The following is a 22,748-nucleotide window of genomic DNA, read 5'->3' on the forward strand; positions in this document are numbered from 1 at the left end:
AAAAAACAAAACAAAAAAAACCAAAACCAGACTTACTTTGGCTTTTGGGTTAACGTACATGTGACTGGTTTATACTTTCTTTCAAGTGACGAATAGCGGTAGTGTCTGATGTGGGGCTGTGCTTCAATTCTTGCCCCTCTTTCCCCCAGTGAGGGGTCGATGGGACTGAATTTGAGATGTTGGCTCAGGGACATTCAGATCACTCCTGGAGCATCCCTGCGTGTGGGGAGGAGGGGGTTGGTAACAGAAGATTAAAATAAGGCAATGGGAAGGCATTGTGAACTCATAATCTCTATTTCACACTTGATAGACACCAGAAGAAATAGAACGACTGACAGTTGATGAAGAACTCAATGACATTGAAAGGGCTCTTTACCTGCTCAGGTATTTCCTTCAGCATTACTGTGAAACATTACTTACCTCTGTGTTTACATATAGCTTTTTTAGTGCTGTTACTTTTCATTCTCTTTGTTTTCTGTCTTGTAGTAGTTGTTGTCTTTTACTTTCTGCTATATTGGATGTCTAAGTAATGTAAAGATAGGTACTGTAATAGTATTTTTTTTAAGTTGCAAAGACTCTGATGCCTGTGCATGTGTACCAACATTAGAGTTTCTATTATGGCCCTCATTAACAGTGAGTTGTACTTCATCATCTTTTCCCCAGCAGATGGTTTTGCAAGAACCTTGAGTGTTAACATTACTAATGCCCTTTATTCAATGCCTTCATGTTCACTCTGAGTGGTTACACAAGCTGATAACAGAGCTGCTTGAATACATCTGGGCTTTCTGAAGAGAAAACCTGAGGGATTAGTTTTGTAGTCCTTATGCAATACTGTGGAGGCTGCTTTGTTAATGCTTCCCTGTGGCTTTTCATTGTACCTCCTTGCAGTTACTAGACAACTTAAATGCTGATATTCTAAAATATAGATCACTTTCAGCAGTTGCGTGTCATTTTTGAGATTACAAATGTTCTGATGGATTTTGATTTGAGTATTCGTTTTTGCACAATACATGGTAATTGGAGAACCAGCTGCAGCTCCCTCTCAGTTTGCTTATTCTGCTGTTCTAAGTGTTCTTCTGGTCTATCACTGCCCTCAGTGTTTAAAGTACATAATCCTGATGCTTTAGTTTTCCCTTTTTGAGATGTGTGGCATTTTATTTAGCTAAGCATTTTTGTCTGCTGCTATTACTTGTAGTGGTGAGTTCTTTTGATGCTAAACTTTATTAAATACTGATTTAGAAACTTTTGTATTGGAAATTGTTCCTGTAATCAAAATAATCTGAAAGCAATCTGTTGACTCTGGGGAAGTTCGGAGAAAACAATTTGCATGCGCTGCATATCACTGGAGAAAATCACATCAATTTCATTTTGTACCTCACAGCAATCAGCAGGGCTGGCTTCCTCCCATTCCCTTTATCGAGTCCCCTCCCTGTAGCCACAGATTTCTTTGTTCTTTTTTTTGCTCTTTTCTCAATAAAAATGATGTTTCAAGCAGTATGTCGTTACTGGATTGTTGCCTGGTTAAAGGTTCTATGTCATATCTTTCATGTTACTAATTACTTTTGAGCTTGGCCTTGAACTTCTCTTGGTATCTTCATCTGCTTTCTCTCTACATGAACAGCTGTTCTGGGGACAAAACATTCATTTCCTTGTGCTGAAATTTTCATTTTTTGCCTCTTCATAGACATTTGTACTGAAAGGTACAATGGCTTCATCTCTGCTTGGTAAGCTTTCTATAAAGCAATCACTTGCTGTGATTGTCCAGGTATGTTAAGACACTAATCCAGTGGAAGTTTTTGCTCTATGCTGCTTTTCTTGCACCAAGTAGGATATAAGTAGAGTTGAAAAGCTGCTTGTAACACAAGTGGTATGCTTTATGTAATGCACAGAGGTATGTGTTTTTGGCTTCCCTGCCTGTTCCTGTTGGACAGTGACGTCAACTTGGACTTTTCATGCCTCGTTTTCTCACGCAGATGCATTATTTGACTTCCTTCAGGTTGTCCCTTCATTTAATAATAATAATAATAAAAAAGCAAGAGCAGTAATAAAAAGAATGTATCTTACCTTTGGTACCTACAAATAGTATTGAAATGCTTAACATTATGTCACACTGGTTTTTATATTGTCACTTATATACATAACTTGAATCTTCTAGTTAGAAAATTTTAGTTTACTAAGGGGAGTATATTTAAAGTAGTGTTGCTTGTACACGTTCAACACAATGGAGCTGAGTAATACTGAGTGAAGTCTTTGTATGATCCAGCAAAGCTGACATTTAGTAATTAATTTCTGTGCAAATACAAAAAGAGCCCTCATTTTGTAATGGCTTTCACTCTAAAACAAACAAACAAAAAAATCAGTCACTTTCTTCTCATTTTCTGGCCTTCATTCCCTCCAGAACCCACCTCCACCCTCTTCTTACCACCCTGAAACTCAGATCCTCTTGTCTGCTTATACGCAGAGCTGTTGTGTTTTTTAGTAGAAACTCCTTCCCCACAACACCCCCTCTAGATTTCTGCTTCCAAAACCTGAACAGCATAGACTGAAAACAGATGCATTGACATCCTATTTGGAGAGAATTATAGTCTTTTCTCTTTGAGGTTTTTAGCACCTGAATAGCATGTACACGTTTCTTCTTTTTCTTCTTATTCTCTTTTTTTTTCCTTCTATGTGTATGTCTGGTTCCTGCTACTGTATATATGAGATTTCTTTCCTAGCTCTCCTACCAGTCTCATGAATTCATTCTTTTTTCATTTCTTGTGTTACTTCTCATTTGGCAGTAATACTACAACATACTACTGACATGCTCTTTTACTTATTAGTGTCATTCTTTATAAAGCTATTTGTTTTTCCTGGGCAGCACATATTCATATCCATCTCATAATCTTTCTTTCATTTCTAAATGCCATCTATCTGTATCTAGCCACAGTGTCTTGTCATATACTTTATCGATTTCTGTTCATTGTCTTCTAAGTATATAAATCATCTAGTATATAGTATATAGATCATCTAGTTCCAACCTCCCTGCCATGGGCATGGTTCCCAATACATGTCTATGCATGTACTTATTACACAGTGAATACACTGACATATTAATGCTCATTGAAACATCACTTTCAAAGGGATGTGATTTCATTTTAATTGGCTTTCTGTTGTTACATACTGTAGTTTGGTTTTGTCTTCAAAGTTACTAGTTGCAATTCTGATCATTCTAACAAGTTTGTTACATAATATATATAATTTAATATTATGTATAATGTATGTTTTATTTTTGGAATGTGAGTGGCTTTCTTTTCTGCTGCATTAGTTTTCATCTTCAGATAGCTGTGTAATGAGGTAGGTTGACAAGATGATCAAGCTAGAGCTGATTGTTTTTAGTCAGAATAGTCTTCATCAAATGAGCTCCTTGATTTGGCTCATCAGAACTGTTCAGAAACAGTTGTGCAAGTGAAATGAAAGGCTCAGTAGCTCCCTCAGTGGCCAGAGTCACTTCAATATGATGTAAGCATGGGTGAATGGTAGCTTTAGTATGATGTTACTCAGAGTACTCAATTTTAATGAGATAATATTCTTCAGTTAAACGTATGAAGTTCTAACTTAATAGGAATGCGCTGGAAAATCAGACTGTCAGTCGTAATCTCAATTAACCTTAATATTCTGATCGAGAAACTGGGCTTCTTTAGACTGGATTGTCAGGAAAACTTATGAATTTTTGTTGAAATCTAATGGATTTTGGTGCCCCATAGAAGGAGATGCATCTTAGCATCTGGAGTTTAGGTTTCAGAGCTTTAACCTGAATGCCTTGTGTTTTCCGGTGAGTCTAAGCGGAATTACCTAGAAACTGTATTCTGAATGTGTTTTGGATATTGCTGGCCCTAGAGCAGAACCAGGAGAGAAGAATAGCAATGTTTATCTCATCTGTATCTGTGTCAAGATGATCACTTATCATGGGAGGCCACCAGCAGATTAGGACAAGCTGCCAGACTTACTGCTGAAATGACTGAATGCTTTAACTCCATGACTCTTCAGGACATCATAACCTCTGCCAGGAGACTGACCAGCAGTGAAGCAGCTCGGGGACAGCAATTTTTGTTCTTACAGCAACTTTTGCCTGTAGTCTTTATTTCCATGATTTCTGATGTTTAATGGGACTCTTCGCTGTCTTACTGGAACTAACCCTTTTGTGGCAAAAAGTCAATAGTAAAGTATGTATTCTTTGTCTGGTGCAAATCTCGTTTGCATACAGGGATATTCACTAGGACACATTCTGTACAGTGGCTTGGTTTTTTTTCTGAAAGCTTTTCTGATAGGTTTCCCCAGGGGTTTTTATAATGTTTTGTGCATTGTATTATTTTGTATTCAGTTACTTTGGGTTAATTTGTGCCTGCTTAATGTTAAAACTTCCAGGCCCTGACATTTCTGTTGTACTCAAAATATCAGGGTAATAGTGAGTTATCAAGGTGGAAGATTGAATTATTCACTCTTTTGGGAACACAATATACTTTGTTTTTTGGAGTGGTTCTGTCAGTTTAGAAAGCAACTCAACTCCCCTCCAAAACATTTAGTATGGATTTTGAAGACAGAATAGATCTAGGTTAGAAAGAATCCAATGCTTATAAACCTAGCATGTATCAGTAAAAATAATGAGTGTGCCTTATTGTAGCTCTCTTTGATTAGCAAGAGTATTCTCAAATTCTGAATGTCTCTTTATACAGTATATGTTGTTAAATGTGAGCATCACAACCACCAGTTACTACTTCAAGGATTGTTATTGTTTTTTTCAGTCTTTATGATACTAATTGCTCAGATTTTTTTTCTCTGTAGATGCAAGCAACTCACATTTTGAATTAAACACTGTATAACGTAACAGATTATAAACATTATCTAAAATAAAGAGATCATGCATCTTATGTACTTATGGTTCTGGTGCCTAGATAGGATGCTAAAGGATCCAGCTGTCACATCAAATGTTTTAGAAAATAATACTTCCAGCTAGACCTTTAAGCTGTAAATGCTATCCTAAAAAATACTACTTTAGTCTTTATTGAAGTATGCCCAAGATAATAATGTCTATTTTTAACTACAATTTATATTATGTAAAAGTTGCACTCACTTAATTGGGTGGATAAATTGATTGACCTTGACTCTGTTACACATACATGTATATGAAATAGATATTTTTGCTTCCTCAAAGTGAAAGGTATATCTGTATTTTTCTGAAACAATACAAAGTCACATGCTTTTATTAAAATTTAGACTCATGAAAATATTTCTGTTGGTCATATTTGCTGATTTGAAATGACATCTGAGGAACCAATGGTAAACGTACACATCATAGCTTAATATAACGCTCTGAGAAACCTCAGAACACGACGGAGAGAGAAAAATCTTCATTTCAATTTTCTTGCTTCTCTCAGGAATATGGCAGTGCCAGTTGTTTCACTGTTCCAGGCTTTGTGCTCTGCCTCAGAGGCACACTGGGGAATTGATTTGAGCCAAACCATGAAAATAATCATAGAATCATTGAATGGCTTAGGTTGGAAGGGACCTTAAAGATCACCAAGTTCCAACCGCCCTGCCATGGGCTAATTGCCACCAGACTGCTCAGGGCCTTGTCTAACCTGGGAATAATGGTTAAAATAATGGTTAGTTTGAAAATAGATCACCTGAGAAAAGACCTTTGCCAGCATGAGAGAAATGGGTAGCAGCATGGGAACAGGACTCTGGAGTGGTAAAATGGCTTTGGGCACTTTTAGACTTGGCTGGCTTATGGTGTGCATCAAGCTGAGGTTTTCTGGTATAGTTTCAACGTCAAGCTGAATGAAGCTCTTGCTGTATCAGACAGAGCAGTGACCAGGTGTTGCAGTGCTTTGTGTGTGCTGGCACTAATGGGATTGCACCCATGCAGTCTCAGTCTGATTAAGGAACTGACAGTCATGTTAACAAATTTTTCAGGTACTCACTTCCAAAAAAAATGTGCAACTGCACAACTATTCAAGCTAGTAGGAGGGGGAGCATGAGTGGAGAGGAAGTCACAGCTGACAGATCACTTTCCCATCAATAGCAAAATAGAACAGATTTAAATCAGGTTGTGCTAATCGCAAATTTATGCTCAAAAGTGTTTGGACTTCTGTACAAACTGAAAAGATTGGAGAGTATAGTGTATCAGCTGCAGAGTGTTTAATAAGCTCTTTGTCATTAAGTTAGACTTCCAGAAGTCTACAGGTGATATGCTGGGGCAGTGGTTGCCCTTCCTTATACGGTTGACGCATTCTCCTTTGGAGGTGCTAATTCAGTTTGTTTCAGAGCATCTTTGGGCACAACATAATAAGGAGGAACTTGGTAGTGTGTATTTGTGGTTTTTCATAGTAAACACAGTTGAAAGAATGGTGGGTTTTTTTCAACATCTAAAAACTGTTCTATTGACCTCAGAAAACCTTACTCTTCTCCCCTAGAAAAGATCTGGAATATCCAGCAAGGTATTTACAGTGCTGCTTTATTTCTACACGAGGAATACCATGCAAAGGTGACATGTTGCTCAGCAGGAGAGTGAGTTTGCTTTGTTTTTGTTTAGATAAGCATGATCACTTAATAAATAACTTTATAACAGCTGCACAATTCATTTTGAAATGGCATAATTAATGTGCAAATATAACAATTCTCCTTTGTATTACCTTTCTTAGAAAGCTTCAACTGTTCGTAACAACACTGTGTACTTTTAAGGAGCCTTTATCCTCATGCTTGCTCAGCATTACCCATTTATTTTTGTATCCTTTGCCTGTTTTGGCAGTGGGTAATAGCATTGCACAAGTTTTTCAGAACCTGATGATGCATTCAGTAGAAATGGCAGGAGGATGCAGACGGGTGAAAAACAATGTTTTGTGTTAGAATACACAAAATGCAGGCTCCTCAAAGGGTAGGTCGATCTATTCGTTTATGTAAGTCTGAGAACACTTTCACAAGATGGTGCCCCATAGTGTAATGACTGTAATATGACAGTGACTAAAGCTAGTAACTAGGAGATTTTATTGCCATCTTCTGTTGTTTTTTTTGTTTTATTGCTTCATGTGTTTTTAAATTCGGAACTCTTGGAGATGCTCCCTAATTTCCACAAATTAAGGTGGATAAAAACTCCATTATGCATTGATTCACATTTCCACAGTTTGTAAAGGGGAGCTTGCTTTACTGGGGTGAAATTCTGGTTGTAATTTAAGGGCTTCAGGAACTAGGACTGCAGGCTTAAATCTGTGCCTCAGCTGATATACTGTGACAGGAATAATTTGGAATGCAAAAAGAAATAGTTCCATCAAGATTTAAAATTAATCCTGCTATCTGGGGTATACTTGTATAACTATTTTATTTAGCTATTTTTAGAGTTTTGTCTTTGTTCCAGCAGCTTCTGGTTTAGGTGTCAATAGTGTGGTAAGGTTATACTGACTCTATCAAGCCTCAGTGCCTGAAGCTTTATTTTTCAAAAGATAAACCAGGATTATTTCATCATTTAAGCAGAGACTTTTACACTGGAGTAAGCATGATGGGAATGTAGATAGTTCTTGAGACTGAGGAATTCTAGGAAATCTCCTGTTATCGTTTAGAATTTCTAATGCTTTGGAAAGGGATGTGTTGTTTTATTTTTCAGAGGCAACTTTTTGCGCAAGAAAACTTCTCTTTAGGTCTTGAATGCAAACTCACGAGAAAATTGGAAGCAATTTCTACAGTATTGACAAGGTCTGGAATAGAAGATAATGGCAGAAGAATCAGCTGTCTATATTATATACAATTACATGATTCTGTGCCTTAATATGAAGGTTGCTTCAGATTCTGAAACTGAATGGCCCTGTGCTGTGCTGGAACTTGCATCTCTAACCAAATCCAGAACTCAAGGAAAGGTTTTTAAAGATAGGGTAGTGATTCATAAGTAGCAAAAATTATTTCACTGAAATAATGATGATGATATTCATGCTGTGAAAGTTAACATCACAGGCATTCTTTTGCCTTGTTTTCCTTCACCTTGTATAAATATCTTCCAAGATCAGCTTGTGTACAGGCCTTGGCAGACTGAACAATACCAGTATCCTTCACAGTCTTTGGAAATAAGAACCCTGCAAGCTCTGTTCGTCAGTCTGTTCAAACTAGTTTTACATAGCTGTCACATGCTCCTCACTCCCTAACCTTGCTGATTCATGGAGGCACTTCTTGAAATATTTCCTATTGAATGTGCACTCCCCACAGCTACCAGACGGATGCCACTGTCTATGGAAGAAAGATAGCTTTCTGCTTTGAGTCATAATAAAACAGAATGAGAAAAGAGACAAAGAACCGTTTGGAAACTTCTGCTGGATCTCTTAGAAACATCTATCTGAGGCCAGCCTTATTGCTTCTGGCTGATACTTTTATATGAGCAGGACAATATTTCATATCCGTCTTACTGTTTGAATGGACTCTTGATGATACAGGTATTTGTATTTAAATTCTACATTTTTAGTTTCTTTTGCATGCAAATCAATATTTCTGTATGCTACTTTTTGCAGGGTTAATGTTAAGGAACAAAGCAATCAAGCTGTGGATATGTTCCCCAGTATCTTGATAATGGTTGTTTCAGGAGCAGCTTTCTTTGTTCAATGCTGTCGTGTGGCTGTAGGTTCTGTGAATGTGTACAACTCTAATGTGTAGATGAGCTGAGTCATTCCTTGTCAGTTGTGTCAATTCCCAGCAGGACTGAGTGAAATTGCTGTGCTTTCTTGAAGCTGTTGACTGCAGTTGAAAATATCTTACCCATTCACCCCGTATATACTAAAGGATTTTTAGATACCTGTCACTTTAGTAACACATTCTATGGACAAACTAAGTATTTCTTAATCATTGTGTATCTTCCAAATTACACATTTTTTGTTTACAAAAATCATGTTAAAGTGTGATTTTTAGTCTCAATGTTCTTCTCTGTAATTTCTGTTTTGTTTATATTCTTCCATTGCTTTACTATAGCATAAAAAACTTACATTCAGACTTTGTGTCAGCTGGGATAAATTAACTGATAGGAATAGAATTGCAACATGATAGTGTTGTGTGTGTGTGTGAATCCAGGCTGAATGCAAAAACTAGGGGTATTGCTCTTATGGACTTTAGTTAGTTAGAGGGATTAGGAAAGTATTTGTGGCACATCAGATGTTTTTAAAAAACTTACATATTCTTTAAGCTTATGTAAATAAATGTTCCCAGCACCACTGAGTGGTAATAACATGTAATGAAAGATTGCAACCTCAAAGAGCATAATCTTACATGTTTCTAATGAGGAAAAAACTTGTTTACCCATCCTGCTTGTCCTTATCCTTTTTTCGATAATCATCCAGTTTAAGAGAATTCTTCTGGCTTTGCAAATGGATCAATACAGGATTTTCTGTGGCAGTTCCAGGGGCATGAGAAGAGCATGGGCAGAAAGCCTTGGAGGTTTGAGTCTACGGCTTGAAGTAAAAACAGTGAATTAATTTTGGTAGATATCAGTTCTGCCCTCCCTTCTCTCCTACCTCCAGAAAACTCTTGCTGAACAATGAAGACAACACTGGAGCCATCTGTTTATTCTTAGATAAAATGGTAATTCTTCAAAGCTGCCATATAACTGCTCGCTTTAGCAGTTGGATAGGAGCAAGAAGTTGGATTCAAGCTGGATCAGAGTGTTGATAACTCCACTGACACGGAGCTGCAAAATAGGAATCTCGTTGCACTCAGTAATAATACCACTGCATTTTGCTTGCAAGGGGTCGTGTCCCCAGAATGGGGTGCTTTACTGTTTGCTTGTACTGCTTGAGAAGTACAGCTGACCAGCTTGTGGGGTGACTTTCCAAAGTAGGATATACTCTTCTGAAAGTGCAGGGTGATGTCTACGTTACAGTTTCCTCACATATCAAATGGATATGAAACTGCTCCAGTTTAAGACATTGGTATTTTTAAATTACATTGGAAAGGCTAGGTTAGGGACAGTAAATAAATACTGAAAAAAAAAAAACCTAACCATGTTTTTGCTCTGAGTATGAACTGTATTGTCTCTGATAGAGTAAATATATGTAAAAGAGAAATGTGAAGAGCTTTTGCTTTAGTATGCATGTCTACGTGGTAATATTACTTATGTTATTTTGCAGGCCTGAAGATTAAAAAAAAAATGCTGGCTTTAGAGGGAGAAGAAGAAAAGATACAGTTTTCACTGCTGAAATTGTAACTGAGCTTTTTGAGGAGGAGGATTTATGTCCATATTAAATAGCAAAACATGAGTCATTGCCTCACTGCTGTTTGCACCAAAATGCTTCTGTTACAGTTAATCTCCTTTATGTAATTTCATTTAAAAGTTCAAGAAGAGAGTACCTATTTTTCTGCCATTTTGGGAGCTAGACATTTCTTAGAATACATTTCTCAGGTCAAGATTTATTTTTACTCTTGCCTTTTGCATCAAGTGCGAACCACTAAACCGTCGAGGAGGAGAGCAATAACTACAAATTAACCTGCTCATTTAGTATAATTATTAACCCAAGAGGATGTATATTTCCTCTTATTTTAATTACTATGTAAAGCCAATTGCAGGTGCATTTTAAGGGTTGCTTATAAATTCTGAACCTTGCATGCCTGCTGTATTATACGCAGATAAATTACTTGTGCTATAAGTTTGTTACAAAAGATTAGATGCATACCAGCATGGAAAATAAACAGGAGGGAGACTAACTTTTTTTACATCATCTGTTGGTGTTAGGACAAGGAGGAATGGTTTTAAACTAAAAGAGAGGACATTTGGGTTAGATCTTAGGAGGAAGTTTTTTACTCAGAGGGTGGTGAGGCACTGGCACTGCTGCCCAGAGAAGCTGTGGATGCCCATCTCTGGTGGCATTCAAGGCTAGGTTGGATGGGGCTCTGGGCAGCCTGGTCTGGTGGGGGGCTGCCAACCCCCAGCAGTAGGTTGGGACTGAGTGGGCTTTCAGGTCCCTTCCAGCCCAAGCCATTCTGTGATTCTATCCTTCCACTTTGATCACTGGAACTGTCCCACCTATTTGAAGTCAACGTTGTAGAGAAGTAAGATAAATAAAATAGATACCAAGATCTTTGAATCTTATTTATTTTATTGCTAATTCTGAAGACTTTAAGTACTTCCTTTTCCAGTACCTTATCTTCTTGACTAAATGAGGAGGAGGATGCCTTTTTAAAAATTGTTTCTTGCTTTGTCTAATTTTAGTGAAGGACTCTAATAAGTACTTTTTTATTCTGTTGCTCTTTCTTTTTGAGTCCAACATGGAGAAAACTGCTTTCTGCCCCCCCACCTCTTATCTTTCCCCCCCAGTGCCATTCCTTTCTTTGCAATTTCATGTATCTTATTTTCTTTTTCTTTGCCATCATCCAATCAGAGGAGGAAAAAATGTATTGCATCAGTGCTTGCCCTTTACTGTAATTTTCCTTTTCTGTGTTACTTTTACTTCCATGGAAGGATACTGATGATAGCATAGTAAATAGATATGCTAGGCAACCTGGTGGTTAAAACTGATATACTTTGAAGGATCTTTGCAGTTCAGTATATTTGAGATGCATTGAAAAGGGAAATGTATTCTTTTCTTCAGAGATGATTCTGAGCTAATTTTAGTAAATGTGGGTGGAATTACTGGAAAATGCTTTATTTATTCATTCCATTGCAGAATGTCAAACACTTTTTGGGATAATTGTACCATTAGAAATAATTTAAAATATAATTATCTGAAGGGGGAAAAATAGTCTAACAGGAGCCTATTTAAAATTGTTGTGGTGATTTTGAAGGTAGAGAACATTATAAAGACAGGCCTGGGACTATAATTACCAAAACCTGCTTGAGTAGGGGGAAGGATATTCTGATGCTGTGCTTTTAATGATTTTTAATAAGAATGTAAATTCAGATAAATTATCTGTGTATGTATAATATATATTTGAATTTACTGTTTGAAATTATTCTGCAAAACACATGGAAATTTGCAGGACCTGTAATCTCTTCAGTTTGTTTATCATGTTCCCTGGATTATATGCTTGGTTATCTGTCCAGTCCAAGCTGTATGCCATCAGTGGAATAAATCTTTCATGTTTCTGTGAGGCATGATTCTTTCTTCATTTTAATTAAGAAGGTGAATTTTGCCCTACTTTCCTAAGAGAACATGAATCAAGTAGACCACTTCTTTGTTTGACTGGATGTGAATTGGCAACAGCTTAAATTGAAGTGATTTTTAGGTATTTGCACATTCCTCTTGGAAGTTGCCTTTGATCTGTGGTTGCTGCTGATGGATGAGGGAACTGTGCTACAGTCAGCTGTTTGACTTTGTATTGCTTATGTACATAGCTGCTTCAGTCTGAAATAGATGTCCAGTACTATTTGAAAGTATTTGAATAATAGAGGCAGAAAAAGCAAGTCTTACCAGCATTTTACAGGCTAGCTTATAGCTTATGTCAGGGTTCAGTTTGTTGTTCTGTGCTTTGTTTTCTAATGATTTTTTTTTTTAAGGGTCACTAGACTCTTTGACTATGATATCAATAAGTTGGTAAAAATTTAGTGTTATCAGTTTGATGTCATTCTGAGTTCAGTTATTCTGAGCTCTTTGGCTGTGAGAAAAAGAACTGCCTCTATAGCTGAAGCATCAGAAGAGTTTCTAAAATTTCACATGCTTTTTTTCAGTGCTGACAATTTTACTCCCATATTTTTCTAACTGAAACAGAAACTCTGCTTATTATGTGTACCTCTACCTATAATATTTCTCTAGATAAATCTGTCTTGCTTAAATGTGAAAATGCTATAAGAAATAGCTTCAAACCCTTGAATTCAGTACGGCTGTACCATTTTCATTTTTTTTTCTTGTGGCTTTTCATTCATTCACTGATTTTTTCTGCATCAACATTTTAAAAATATCTCTTCTTGTCTCCTTCATTTCCTTTTTGGTTCAATTTACTGTGCCATTTCAGAAGTAGACAGTCAACTTGCATACAAAATACGTTTCACGTACGATTTGTCCAAGTTAAAGCGTCTGATATATAAACTTAGTTTGTTATTCTGGCTTATTCTGCTTTTTAATGAAGCAGTGCAGATAAACAGACCAGTAGCATTAGCTTTCCTAACCTGTGATATGCTTTACCTAATGGTATGCTGATGGAGTTAGTGTAGCGTAGTTAGATTTTTAAATAAAGTTCAAAGAGACTTACACTGAGAGATGAGGTTAAGGGAAGTGATATCTTCTGTTAGATCAGTCACTACAGTGTTTGTACATTTAAATATTTATGACAAGATTCTTATCTACTTCCACAAGTGTCAGATTAGTGCTGCTATGGAAAAACAATTTAGAAGTGACAAATTATGAAATGTGTTATGTTTCAGGAGGGATGAGTATACATGATAAACAGACACACAGTGATAAAAGTGGGAGCTTTTGGATCTGATGTGTACGATGCCTCACAATAAAATGACTCATAAGTTGAAGAAGACTCTAAGTTGACTTAAATACTCGATAGGTGATCTGAGGCATTTATTTCTTCCATGCTATAAATACATAGCTATCTCTATGGGTGATGCAGTGAATAAACTGGAGAGGTGCATATTTGGATAATGTAGTATGATCAGATTAATTTCTTCTTCTTTTGTTTCTTTCAGTGTAGAATTTATTCATATTTGCTCTAAAAATATGCTGGGCACATAGGTACTAAGTAGAAGACTGAGATGGTGATTTTGGAAAATGCGATGTTTGGGTTTTTTTAATTGTATTTTTGAATAGAAAAGTGTTAGGATGCCAATTGTAATAAGATGGTCATACTGGGATATTACTAGGAACTTCCAATCTCATTTAAAATGAGCATTGGTTAAATGTTATATTTTCAGATTCATCTTACTTTCGGCAAATTTATAGAAGCCTAGTAATAGGAGTTTCTTCTGTGTTTAATTTGGCCATAAGGTGGGAGTGGTTGATGGGCAAAGCTTCTTGATGCTGCTTTGGACACTGTCCTTTGGAGAGCATTGAGCGTAGTTCAGTCTGGTTTGTATCTTTCTTCCAGAATCTTGCATCTAGGGTAATCCCTAGTTTTCTTGAATGTGAAGGCTGGTGTACACAAATGTTAATGTGCCTTCTACAGAAAAAGGCTACTTGCTTCTAGAACAATTTAAATTAGTTCTGAGGTTGTTACGTGCTTCCCACAGGAATCTGTGGCCTTGAAAAGGTGTTCTGACAATGGAAAATAGTGCAGTGTGTGGCTTAGCAGCTCCCCTATTGGATTTTAATATGTAAGACTCATAGAATAGCTGATATGATGCAAAGATTTGTAATTATGCAAATGTATGTATGAATGAGAAGTGTTTTTTTTTTAGTTCTTACACTATTTTTTGAAAAGGATCCACGAAGGGTTTTACCCTTGAAGGCCAACTGTATCCTGGGCTGCATCAAAAGATGGGTGGCCAGCAGGGAGAAAGGGGTAACTCTCCCTCTCTGCTCTGCCCTTGTGAGGTTCCAACTGGAGTACAGTGTCCAGGCCTGGGGCCCCCAGCACAAGGAAAATGTGAAGTTGGAGTGGATCCAGAGGAGGGCCATGATGATGAGAGAATGTCTTATGAAGATAGGCTGAGGGAGTTGGGCTTGTTCACCTTGGAGAAGATTCCAGGGAGACCTCATTGTGATTTTCCAGTACTTAAAGGGAGCTTATAAACAGGAGGGAGACCAACTTTTTATGAGAGTAGATAGTGATAGGACAATGGGGAATGACTTTCAAGTGAAAGAGAGGAGGTTTGGGTTAGATGTTAGGAGGAGATTCTTTACTCAGGAGGTGGTGAGGCAGGGGCACAGGATGCCCAGAGAAGCTGTGGATACCCCATTCCTGGAGGTGTTCAAGGCTAGGCTGGATGGGATCTTGGGCAGCCTGACCTGGTGGGGGGTAGCCAGCCCACAGCAGGGGGGTTAAAACTAAACGCTATTTAAGGTCCCTCCCAACCTAGCCCATTCTATGATATTCTTAAAGATAGTTATCAGATATATCCCAAATATCTTCACATTACCAGTGATCAGATAAAACTTTTGTTTTGATTTCAGTTACTTTTATTTGTCACTTACAGCATGTTAGATAATAATATACAGTTTTTTTACAGCCTTTATGTTGTCTATAAAGCTTCTCTTGAAATGTGTATGTAATTTCAAAGCTGTTAATATTTCTACAACTCATTCTTCTAAACTTTTGTTCAACTGAGACTATTAAAGGGAGTTATTTTAATAAAATGACAAATCCTTCCTTGGAACTAGGTCTGCTTATTATACACTTAAATATGTCAAATAGATGTTTAGACACTCATATAATTTATGCTTACAGAAATATGCTTGAAACGTAAGCGTAGATAGCATGAAGTAAGAGGAAAATTACTGCGTTTCAGATATGCCTTGGAGTAGTGTTAGGAAAGGATTGTGTTCTTCAAGAAAATGTAAGATTACCTTTTATCCAAGGAGGATTCATCTTGAAAGACAATCACTTGTGAATATTCGTAATTTCAGGACATTTTTCTTGTTCCCAGGATTTTTTTCTTTCTTTCTTTTTTTCTTTAGAATGAAACAAAGTCTTAAATTAACCTATCAAAGGTAAAATTTGGAAAAAAAAAAAAAAAACAAGACTTGTGGAAGCATTAGTTTACTTAGCAAGAGTAGTCCTTAAAAAGCAATTTAGTCAGTTTTAAGTCTGTGTCTCCTTTTTTGCACAAGAAAAGCTTCTATATAAAAATCCTTGCAATAAACGCAAAGAAGATTCTCTAAGTCTTATGGGTCAAGCACCTTTTATATTACTGACAAATATTTGTCAGGATTTCTAGTTTGCCTTGGCAACCACTGAACTGGAGAACAGAAATCCTGGAAGGACAATTGCTATTGAAGGATTCTGAAAAGGGCAAAATCATGTCAGATACTGAGCTTTTATATGAGGAGGAGGTTATCTATGAATCAATCACAGTATAGAGATAGGGATCTCTGCAAGTCATCTGTTTGAATGGCTTGCTCAAAGCAGTGCCAACTTCCCAACTGAATCTAATTTATTGTTGAATTAGGTTGCTCAGGACTTTGTCTGGATGAGTTTTGAATGTCTCCAAGTACTCTCCAACTTCTGGGCATTCTATTTCAATGACTGATAATGCATCTTGTACGTTTATTTTTTCTAGTTGGGTTCTAAATTTTACTGTATGAGGCAAAGAAGAAATTCTGTAGTAGTGATCCATATCAGGTTGAATTTGAAGAACAGAATTACTAGGTACCTAAATTCTGTGAGTGAAATCTAAGGCACTGGTTTTATATTTTCAAAGTCACCTAAAGTATATGTGTTTTGTAAAAACTAAGAATAAGACTGAAAAGTGTTTTCATGTTATTCGAATGCCTCATTCATCGAAGTAGGTGAATTTTTTTTTTTCCCCAGCGAATGCAGATTTGGACCAACACAACTTTTTGGAATTTTGCACTGAAAATGATGTCATGATGAGTTAGTGCAGTATTCCCATGCAGTTATGCATCAGAATTTCTAGGTTTGTAAAACTAAATTATGCAAAGCACAGATTCTAGTGCTTGATTCAATGCTACTTAGCAAATCATTTTTGCTGAACTACAAAGCAACAGTACTAAACAAAATCTGTTCAAGCACTGTACTTCAGTCCTCTCTACAATGTTGCATTCTGCTCCTGTCAGTGTGTTTTTGCAGACTAGAGCCAGCAAAGGAGTAAGTTGCAAATCCTTCTCTTTTTCAAGGTCCCTTGCGGTAACATTCTCCTGGGGATCATTCAGTGGCTAATTTTTGTTCATGCTGTAGAAGGAGCTGTAGTCTTTTTTTACCTTTCCAGATACAAGTATTTCTAATTAAGTATCCATAAACTCTTTAATTTTTTTTTCTCATTTTAAAGAATCAGTTTTTAAAATTAAGCAGAAGTTGAACTTTTGAAGCCTTTATTTTAAGTATTTACTTGTAAGATAAGAAATCTTATTGTTGGCTGGGAGCTAATCTGAAAATTTGCTTGTATGGATGGAAAAAAGTAACCTGCACGTAGAATCGTGACCATACGTAGAATCAATAGAATTATAGGCCCTTTCTCTGTGATTGGAAGAGAGCTTTGGGGAGCTCAAGGCAGGGTGAACTAGGGCAATATTTTCAAGGTATTGTCATGACCTCCGGGTTGGAACATATCTAAGGAGAGACTCCACTGTATGCCTTGGCAACTCATTCCAATGTTTAAAGAACTCTGATGTTAAAATGTTAAAGACTTTTTTTTTAATATACATTTTATTATTAAGGTTGAAGTGGAATTTTCTGTATTTCAGTGCCCATTGCCTTTTGTCCTGTCACTAGGCACTGAGAACAATATTAAATGCTGTAATGTCTTAGTCATTTTAGTGGATCTTCACTGGACTAGCTCCGGTATGTCTATGAGACTCAGAGCAATTATCTTTTCCCTTGGTCTGTTGGTAATGTTCTTTATAATACATCCAGGATGCTGTAGCCTTCTTTGCCACAAGAGTAATTACTGGCTCCTGGTCAATGTGGCATCCATCAGACGTCAGGGTCCTTCCTAGGCCTAGGACCTAACCTGTACTGGTGTATGGAGTTTTTTCTACGTAGCTGCAGGACTTGCTTTTCCTAGTGTTGAACTCTGGGAGATCCTTGTTGGTCTATTTCTCCAGGTTATTGGCCACTCCTGGTTTATATCATCTGCATACTAACTGAGGGTGCACACAGTGTCATCATCCCGGTCATTACTAAACATGCTAACCAGTAATGCCTCTAGTATGTACCCCCAGTGTAAGCCTCCAGTGACTGGCTTCCAGCTGGCTGCTTTGCCACGTCAATGGTTCATCCAATTTTCAGCCTGCAGCAGTTCCATTTATCTTGCTAGTACTTCTCTCATTTTGTCCATGAATATATTATGGGAGCTAGTGTCAAAAGTTTTGCTAAAACAACATCCAACATCTGGGCCAGTCGTCTCGTAGAAGTTGTTAGGTTGGTCAGGCATGATTTCCCTTTCATGAAGCCTTGTTGGTTCTCTCAATCATCTTTTTGTCTCTTGTATGTTTGAAAATGGATTTCTAAGTGGATTTTATTCCAATTGTAAGGTGGTCTCATGTAGTGTAGACATCATCATATGCAGGTATGTGGAGACAAACAAGCAAGAATGAGTGGAGGAGCTGAAGGGAGATGGCCCACTGCTACTTTTGCCCTTGAGAAGTACCAGGTTTTTAATGAACCTTTTAGTTGAGTTGCTCTTGTGTTGCTGGCTTGCAGTGGTCAGCTGGTGTTGCAGAGATGGTGAGAATTAGGATGGGAGTGTTCAGGTGTGAGAGTTTTCATCCCAGGATGATAATTCCCATCATTGTACAGTCACTGGGATCTCCTGTAGGATAAGCTCAGAAGATGACTCCTGAAGTTTCGTATTTAAATTGTATTATCTGTAAGGTTTTTCCTTGCACAAAAAAGATTGAGCTAAATTGCTACTAAGTATAGGGCTCTGTTAATATTCTATAATTAGCACAGTTAATAAAGGAATAGCACCTGCATAATAGTATAGGACTGAAGAGAATAACTGTTTAGTATTTATTATTAAAAAAATCTTAATCTGAATGTTTAGCAATAGTTCACTTTAATCCATGAGGCCTTAACATTTAAAGGAGAAGGAATCTATGGTGCAGTTTTTTTTGGTAGGAATAGAAGAAAAATCTTCCACAGTTGGAAAATTACAGGCTGTGTAGGTGTTGAAATGCCTCCTGCTTCACATTGTTAATTGGCAGCAGACCAAGTGCTCAGCATTTCTGTTTTAAAGGGAAACGCTGCCCTTTTTTTTGTATTTCTGACTGATGAAACTGGTGGTATTTTTTAGTGGTTAGGATTTCTTTTACCTTGATACAGACTGAATGAAGTATTCAGAAAATATAGCTTCTTCAAGTATCTTGACCTTTTATATTATTACTGGATAATATAAAGGTATGCATCTTTTTCTTTCTGAGACTGCAAGCTGCAGTGAAAAAAGATGTGGGCCTCCTCTCCCGTGACCCTTTTCCACTTTGGGGACCCTAGATTTCCCAATTTTGCTTTAAAACTTAGCTGGAATTAGCATGTAATATACAGAGAAATGTGCCATGCAGATGAAAGGCTTTAATATTCATTTCATTAAAATATCTAATAATGTAATTTTGAATAATGCAACAATAATGAAAGCTGTGAATAGATTATTTATTAATTTAAATCCCTTTTCAGTGGCTGACATAACACTGTTCTATCACTGAGTTTAGATGATACCGAGAAACGTGTTTTTATTGAGAGACCTTGCACATGTTTCCTAATAAGATTGTAGGGATGCTAATATTATAATCAGTCTGAAAATCTGTACTTTTATCCATTATCCATTCATGGTTTTGAATGGTGCTAATAAGGGTTTTAACTTTGCTCTGTCAAAATTTGTCAACTGTTTTGTGTTTACAGACAACACTTAAAACAAAACAAAACAAAACAAAAAAAACAACAGTCATAAAATTGGCTCCTTAGATGTTTTCAAGAAAACCCACTTAGCTTAGTTTTGATTAATCAATAGTAGTCTTAACAGAAGATCAAAAAATAACAAAACTGCTGATAACTTTTTTTTCAGTTAGAATAGATACTGTATTTATAAACAACAGCAGCAACAACAAAAAAAGGTGGATAGAAAGAGGAAAAGAACTTATATTCAGAAATACAGGAAATGTTAGTTGTTTTTGTATGCTGTGAAATCTTCTGAACCTTGAAATCTGAAGTTAGTCCTATTTGCAGGCAATTGAACTTCGTTTACTAAAGTTTTGTGAGTGGGTTCTGGCATTGTGAATTTAAGTGTACCTCTTAAATATTTTACTAAAACTTTATGATAGTTGAGAAGAGTGAGGAACTTCACATGATACTGAGTTGTAGAAAACGATATTTTAAATTGACCACTACTGCTGTGAAGAAAATGGAAAGCGAAGGAAGAGAAACTGGTCAAGACCGAGGTACTGGTATTAAGATGGTATTAAGGCCACATGATAAATCAGTGGTATGGAACTCAGAATCTGCTGACCTTAACTTTGTTAGCTTTTCTTCAGATCACATTCTCTCTGATAAACTAAGAGGGATGAATTATGTATAAAAATGTGAAATAGGTGGATTTATCAGAAAGGAACGCTTTTGGATTTCTGTTGACAAAAAAGCATAGTTCTTAATATTTTGTGGTAACATACATGGTCACAGACTTCACAGAAAAATTGTCCTAGGGGTAATCTCCCACAGTCTGAAGTTTGCATGATTCCATCACAAGTTTTTAACTTACAAACTTCATTAAAAAAAAAAGAAAAAAGAAAAAAGGAGAAAGACCTAAAGACAATAGCATGATTCCCGCTATCTGGAATGGAATGTTTTTGTTGGAGAGGAGGTTTTCAAAGGTTAGGTTCCTTACGCATGGTGATGGTTTGCATTTGATGATTCAGTAATTACTCCTGTCTGCAGGATGGTAACCTAGCACAGAAGTGAGCTGTTGTATGTATTACCTTCCAGCTTGCAGAGATTGAATGAGAATAAAATACTTCTGTTAGGCTATGCTAGTTTGGATTGATTTTAACCAGAGCTTTTATATTTGCTTCTTGCTTGTTATACAAACATCCTTGTTTTTTAAAAGCGCGTTTGTATGCACTTAAGAAAACAGATTTAAATCGGCCTTCTTGAATGTACTTATAAATAACTATCATTTCCCCTCAATTTTTTGATATATATAAATGTTCAGGATTACTTAGCATTAGTGCAACGTGCAAAACCTTTTTTAGCTCTAAATGCTGCAGAAAGACTTTGCATCTTGACTATGAAATGCCTAATATACTTAAGTAGCAGAACAAAACTGGAAGACTGTTGTGTAAATCTACTTTATTGTGACGAATTGGTGTGCTTAGACCTGGTGATGAATTCGTGTTCAAGTAAGACAACTTGCAATGACTATCAGATGGGAAGTGGTATATGGAAATACTTTTAAGTAGTTTTACTATGACTTTCTTTTTAAAAATATATGTATAATTGTATTGTGCACTTAATTGTAATGTTACACTGTAAGAAAAATGTTCATATGTGCATGGTTGACTGAAATGTGCATATTTAAAATAGAGCTTCTTAGCTGTTGGAACAAATCTGAATTTATTTAGAAAAACAGGTTTTATCCCTAGAAGCAGGGGAAAGGATGTATTATATTTAGTTTTATTGTTAGTTTTGGTATCCAGTTATACTTGAACCTGGCTCTTTTGGATTCCATTTTGGAAATTTATCAGCTTGGGTAGTTTTTGTTCTCATCTTGTGCATTTTCTTCATTGATACCTATACCTACCATTACCTACCATTTCCTTCCCATCTGCCTTATGTTTTTGGTTTTTTTTTTCTTCTCTTTTTTTCCCTCTTTTTGTTCCTCTTTAAATTGTGGGATACCATCCAGAGACATAGGTTAAGGAAAAATGTGAAAGATCTGTAATCTAGTCAAGCTTTTGCATGCTTCTTTAATCCAATTTGATAACACGCATCTGATTTCCCTCAAAAATGCAAATGGGGTAGGTTTCTGTTATAACGTGTATCTTCTTTCTTCATATGCTTTATCACCTGTATTCGTATAAAAGAGAAGCTTCCGTAAAATCACTGCCTCGATCATCCAGTCTTAAAAAAAAAACATCTTTAAGGTTTTTGTATGTTTTTTTTTCCAAAGTTACACTAAAAAATTATTACATTCCATATTAGAAATTATACATTACAGCTTTTATGATTGAGATGCTTTTAGTGCTGTTTTCTACTATTTATCTAAAAAAGATAATGCCTTTTGATGTATTATGATGTATAACCTAAGGAGGGTGGCAGAGGGCTGTTTTCTTTTTTTAAATAAAAGTTGTGAGCTTGCAATAGTCTTAGAAAGTAATCTGTATACGTATTTTTGTAAGTTCTGGCCAGGATGTCCAAGGAACAAGCGTGGTGGCAAATCTTCCAGTCCTGATGCGACAGAATCCCGCAGAAACACTCCGTCGAGTTTTACCAAAAATCCGAGTAAGTTTGTGTGTAATGAGGTTTGAATGTATCTTTTTCCAGCAGTACTTCAAAGAGGCAAAAAAAAAATCCTTAGTACTTATATTGGAAACTTGCTCGGAGAGCTGTGCCTATCAGATCTTCCCTATTAATTGACTGAACTTAAGTAGCGTTGCAGATAGTAGTATCTGTTTTGAAAAGTGTTAAAATGGGAAAAGAAAGCAGAAGTATACTTCTGTATATACTGTTTATGTGTTCTGAAGATTTGCCAATGCTTTGACAGCTTTTTGAGAGCTCTTTCTGAGGACCAGCCAGTCACACTGGTTCAATTTTATGTTCTCAACCTCATTCCATCCAACATCCTGCTATCCAGAAAAGTACGCTTTGCTTTTAGCTGCCCTAAGATTCATGTGCTGCCCTCCACATTTTTAGTAAGCTACTGTTGGCTGTGGTAAATGCATGCTGTCCATGTAATGTTAAACAATAATTCCGTACACCTATTTATTTGTATAAGGAATATTTTAAGAAAAAGAATGATCTCTGTTTGTCTTCTGTCCCTACTGTACCGTGGAAGAAATGAAAAAGTGCATTTAAGATGTGGTTTTAGGAGCAGCTTCAATCAAATGAGACTGCATTTCAGAAGCAGATGTTTATTCCTATTTGCTATATATAGCTATACAAGGCAACGTTAGGAGTTAAGACTTTAAATACATTAG

At 36.5% G+C, this 22,748-nt stretch overlaps 1 protein-coding gene across 3 annotated transcripts in view; it reads left to right on the plus strand.

Annotated features, from left to right (window-relative positions):
• The first annotated feature begins 289 nt into the window (after positions 1-289).
• The window catches only part of PPP4R4 (protein phosphatase 4 regulatory subunit 4), an 85,706-nt gene continuing 63,247 nt past the window's right edge, over positions 290-22,748 (plus strand). For all 3 annotated transcript variants that reach the window (XR_004159967.1, XM_031553661.1, XM_031553662.1), the window contains exons 1-2: positions 290-384; positions 21,951-22,053. Coding sequence is in view for 2 of the 3 variants with exons in the window: in XM_031553661.1 (XP_031409521.1) it covers positions 22,003-22,053 (51 nt within the window). In the remaining variant the exon portion in view is untranslated. The remainder of the gene's footprint in view (positions 385-21,950; positions 22,054-22,748) is intronic.

This window comes from Meleagris gallopavo, chromosome 5, assembly GCF_000146605.3.
Source record: "Meleagris gallopavo isolate NT-WF06-2002-E0010 breed Aviagen turkey brand Nicholas breeding stock chromosome 5, Turkey_5.1, whole genome shotgun sequence".
Taxonomy (NCBI): domain Eukaryota; kingdom Metazoa; phylum Chordata; class Aves; order Galliformes; family Phasianidae; genus Meleagris; species Meleagris gallopavo.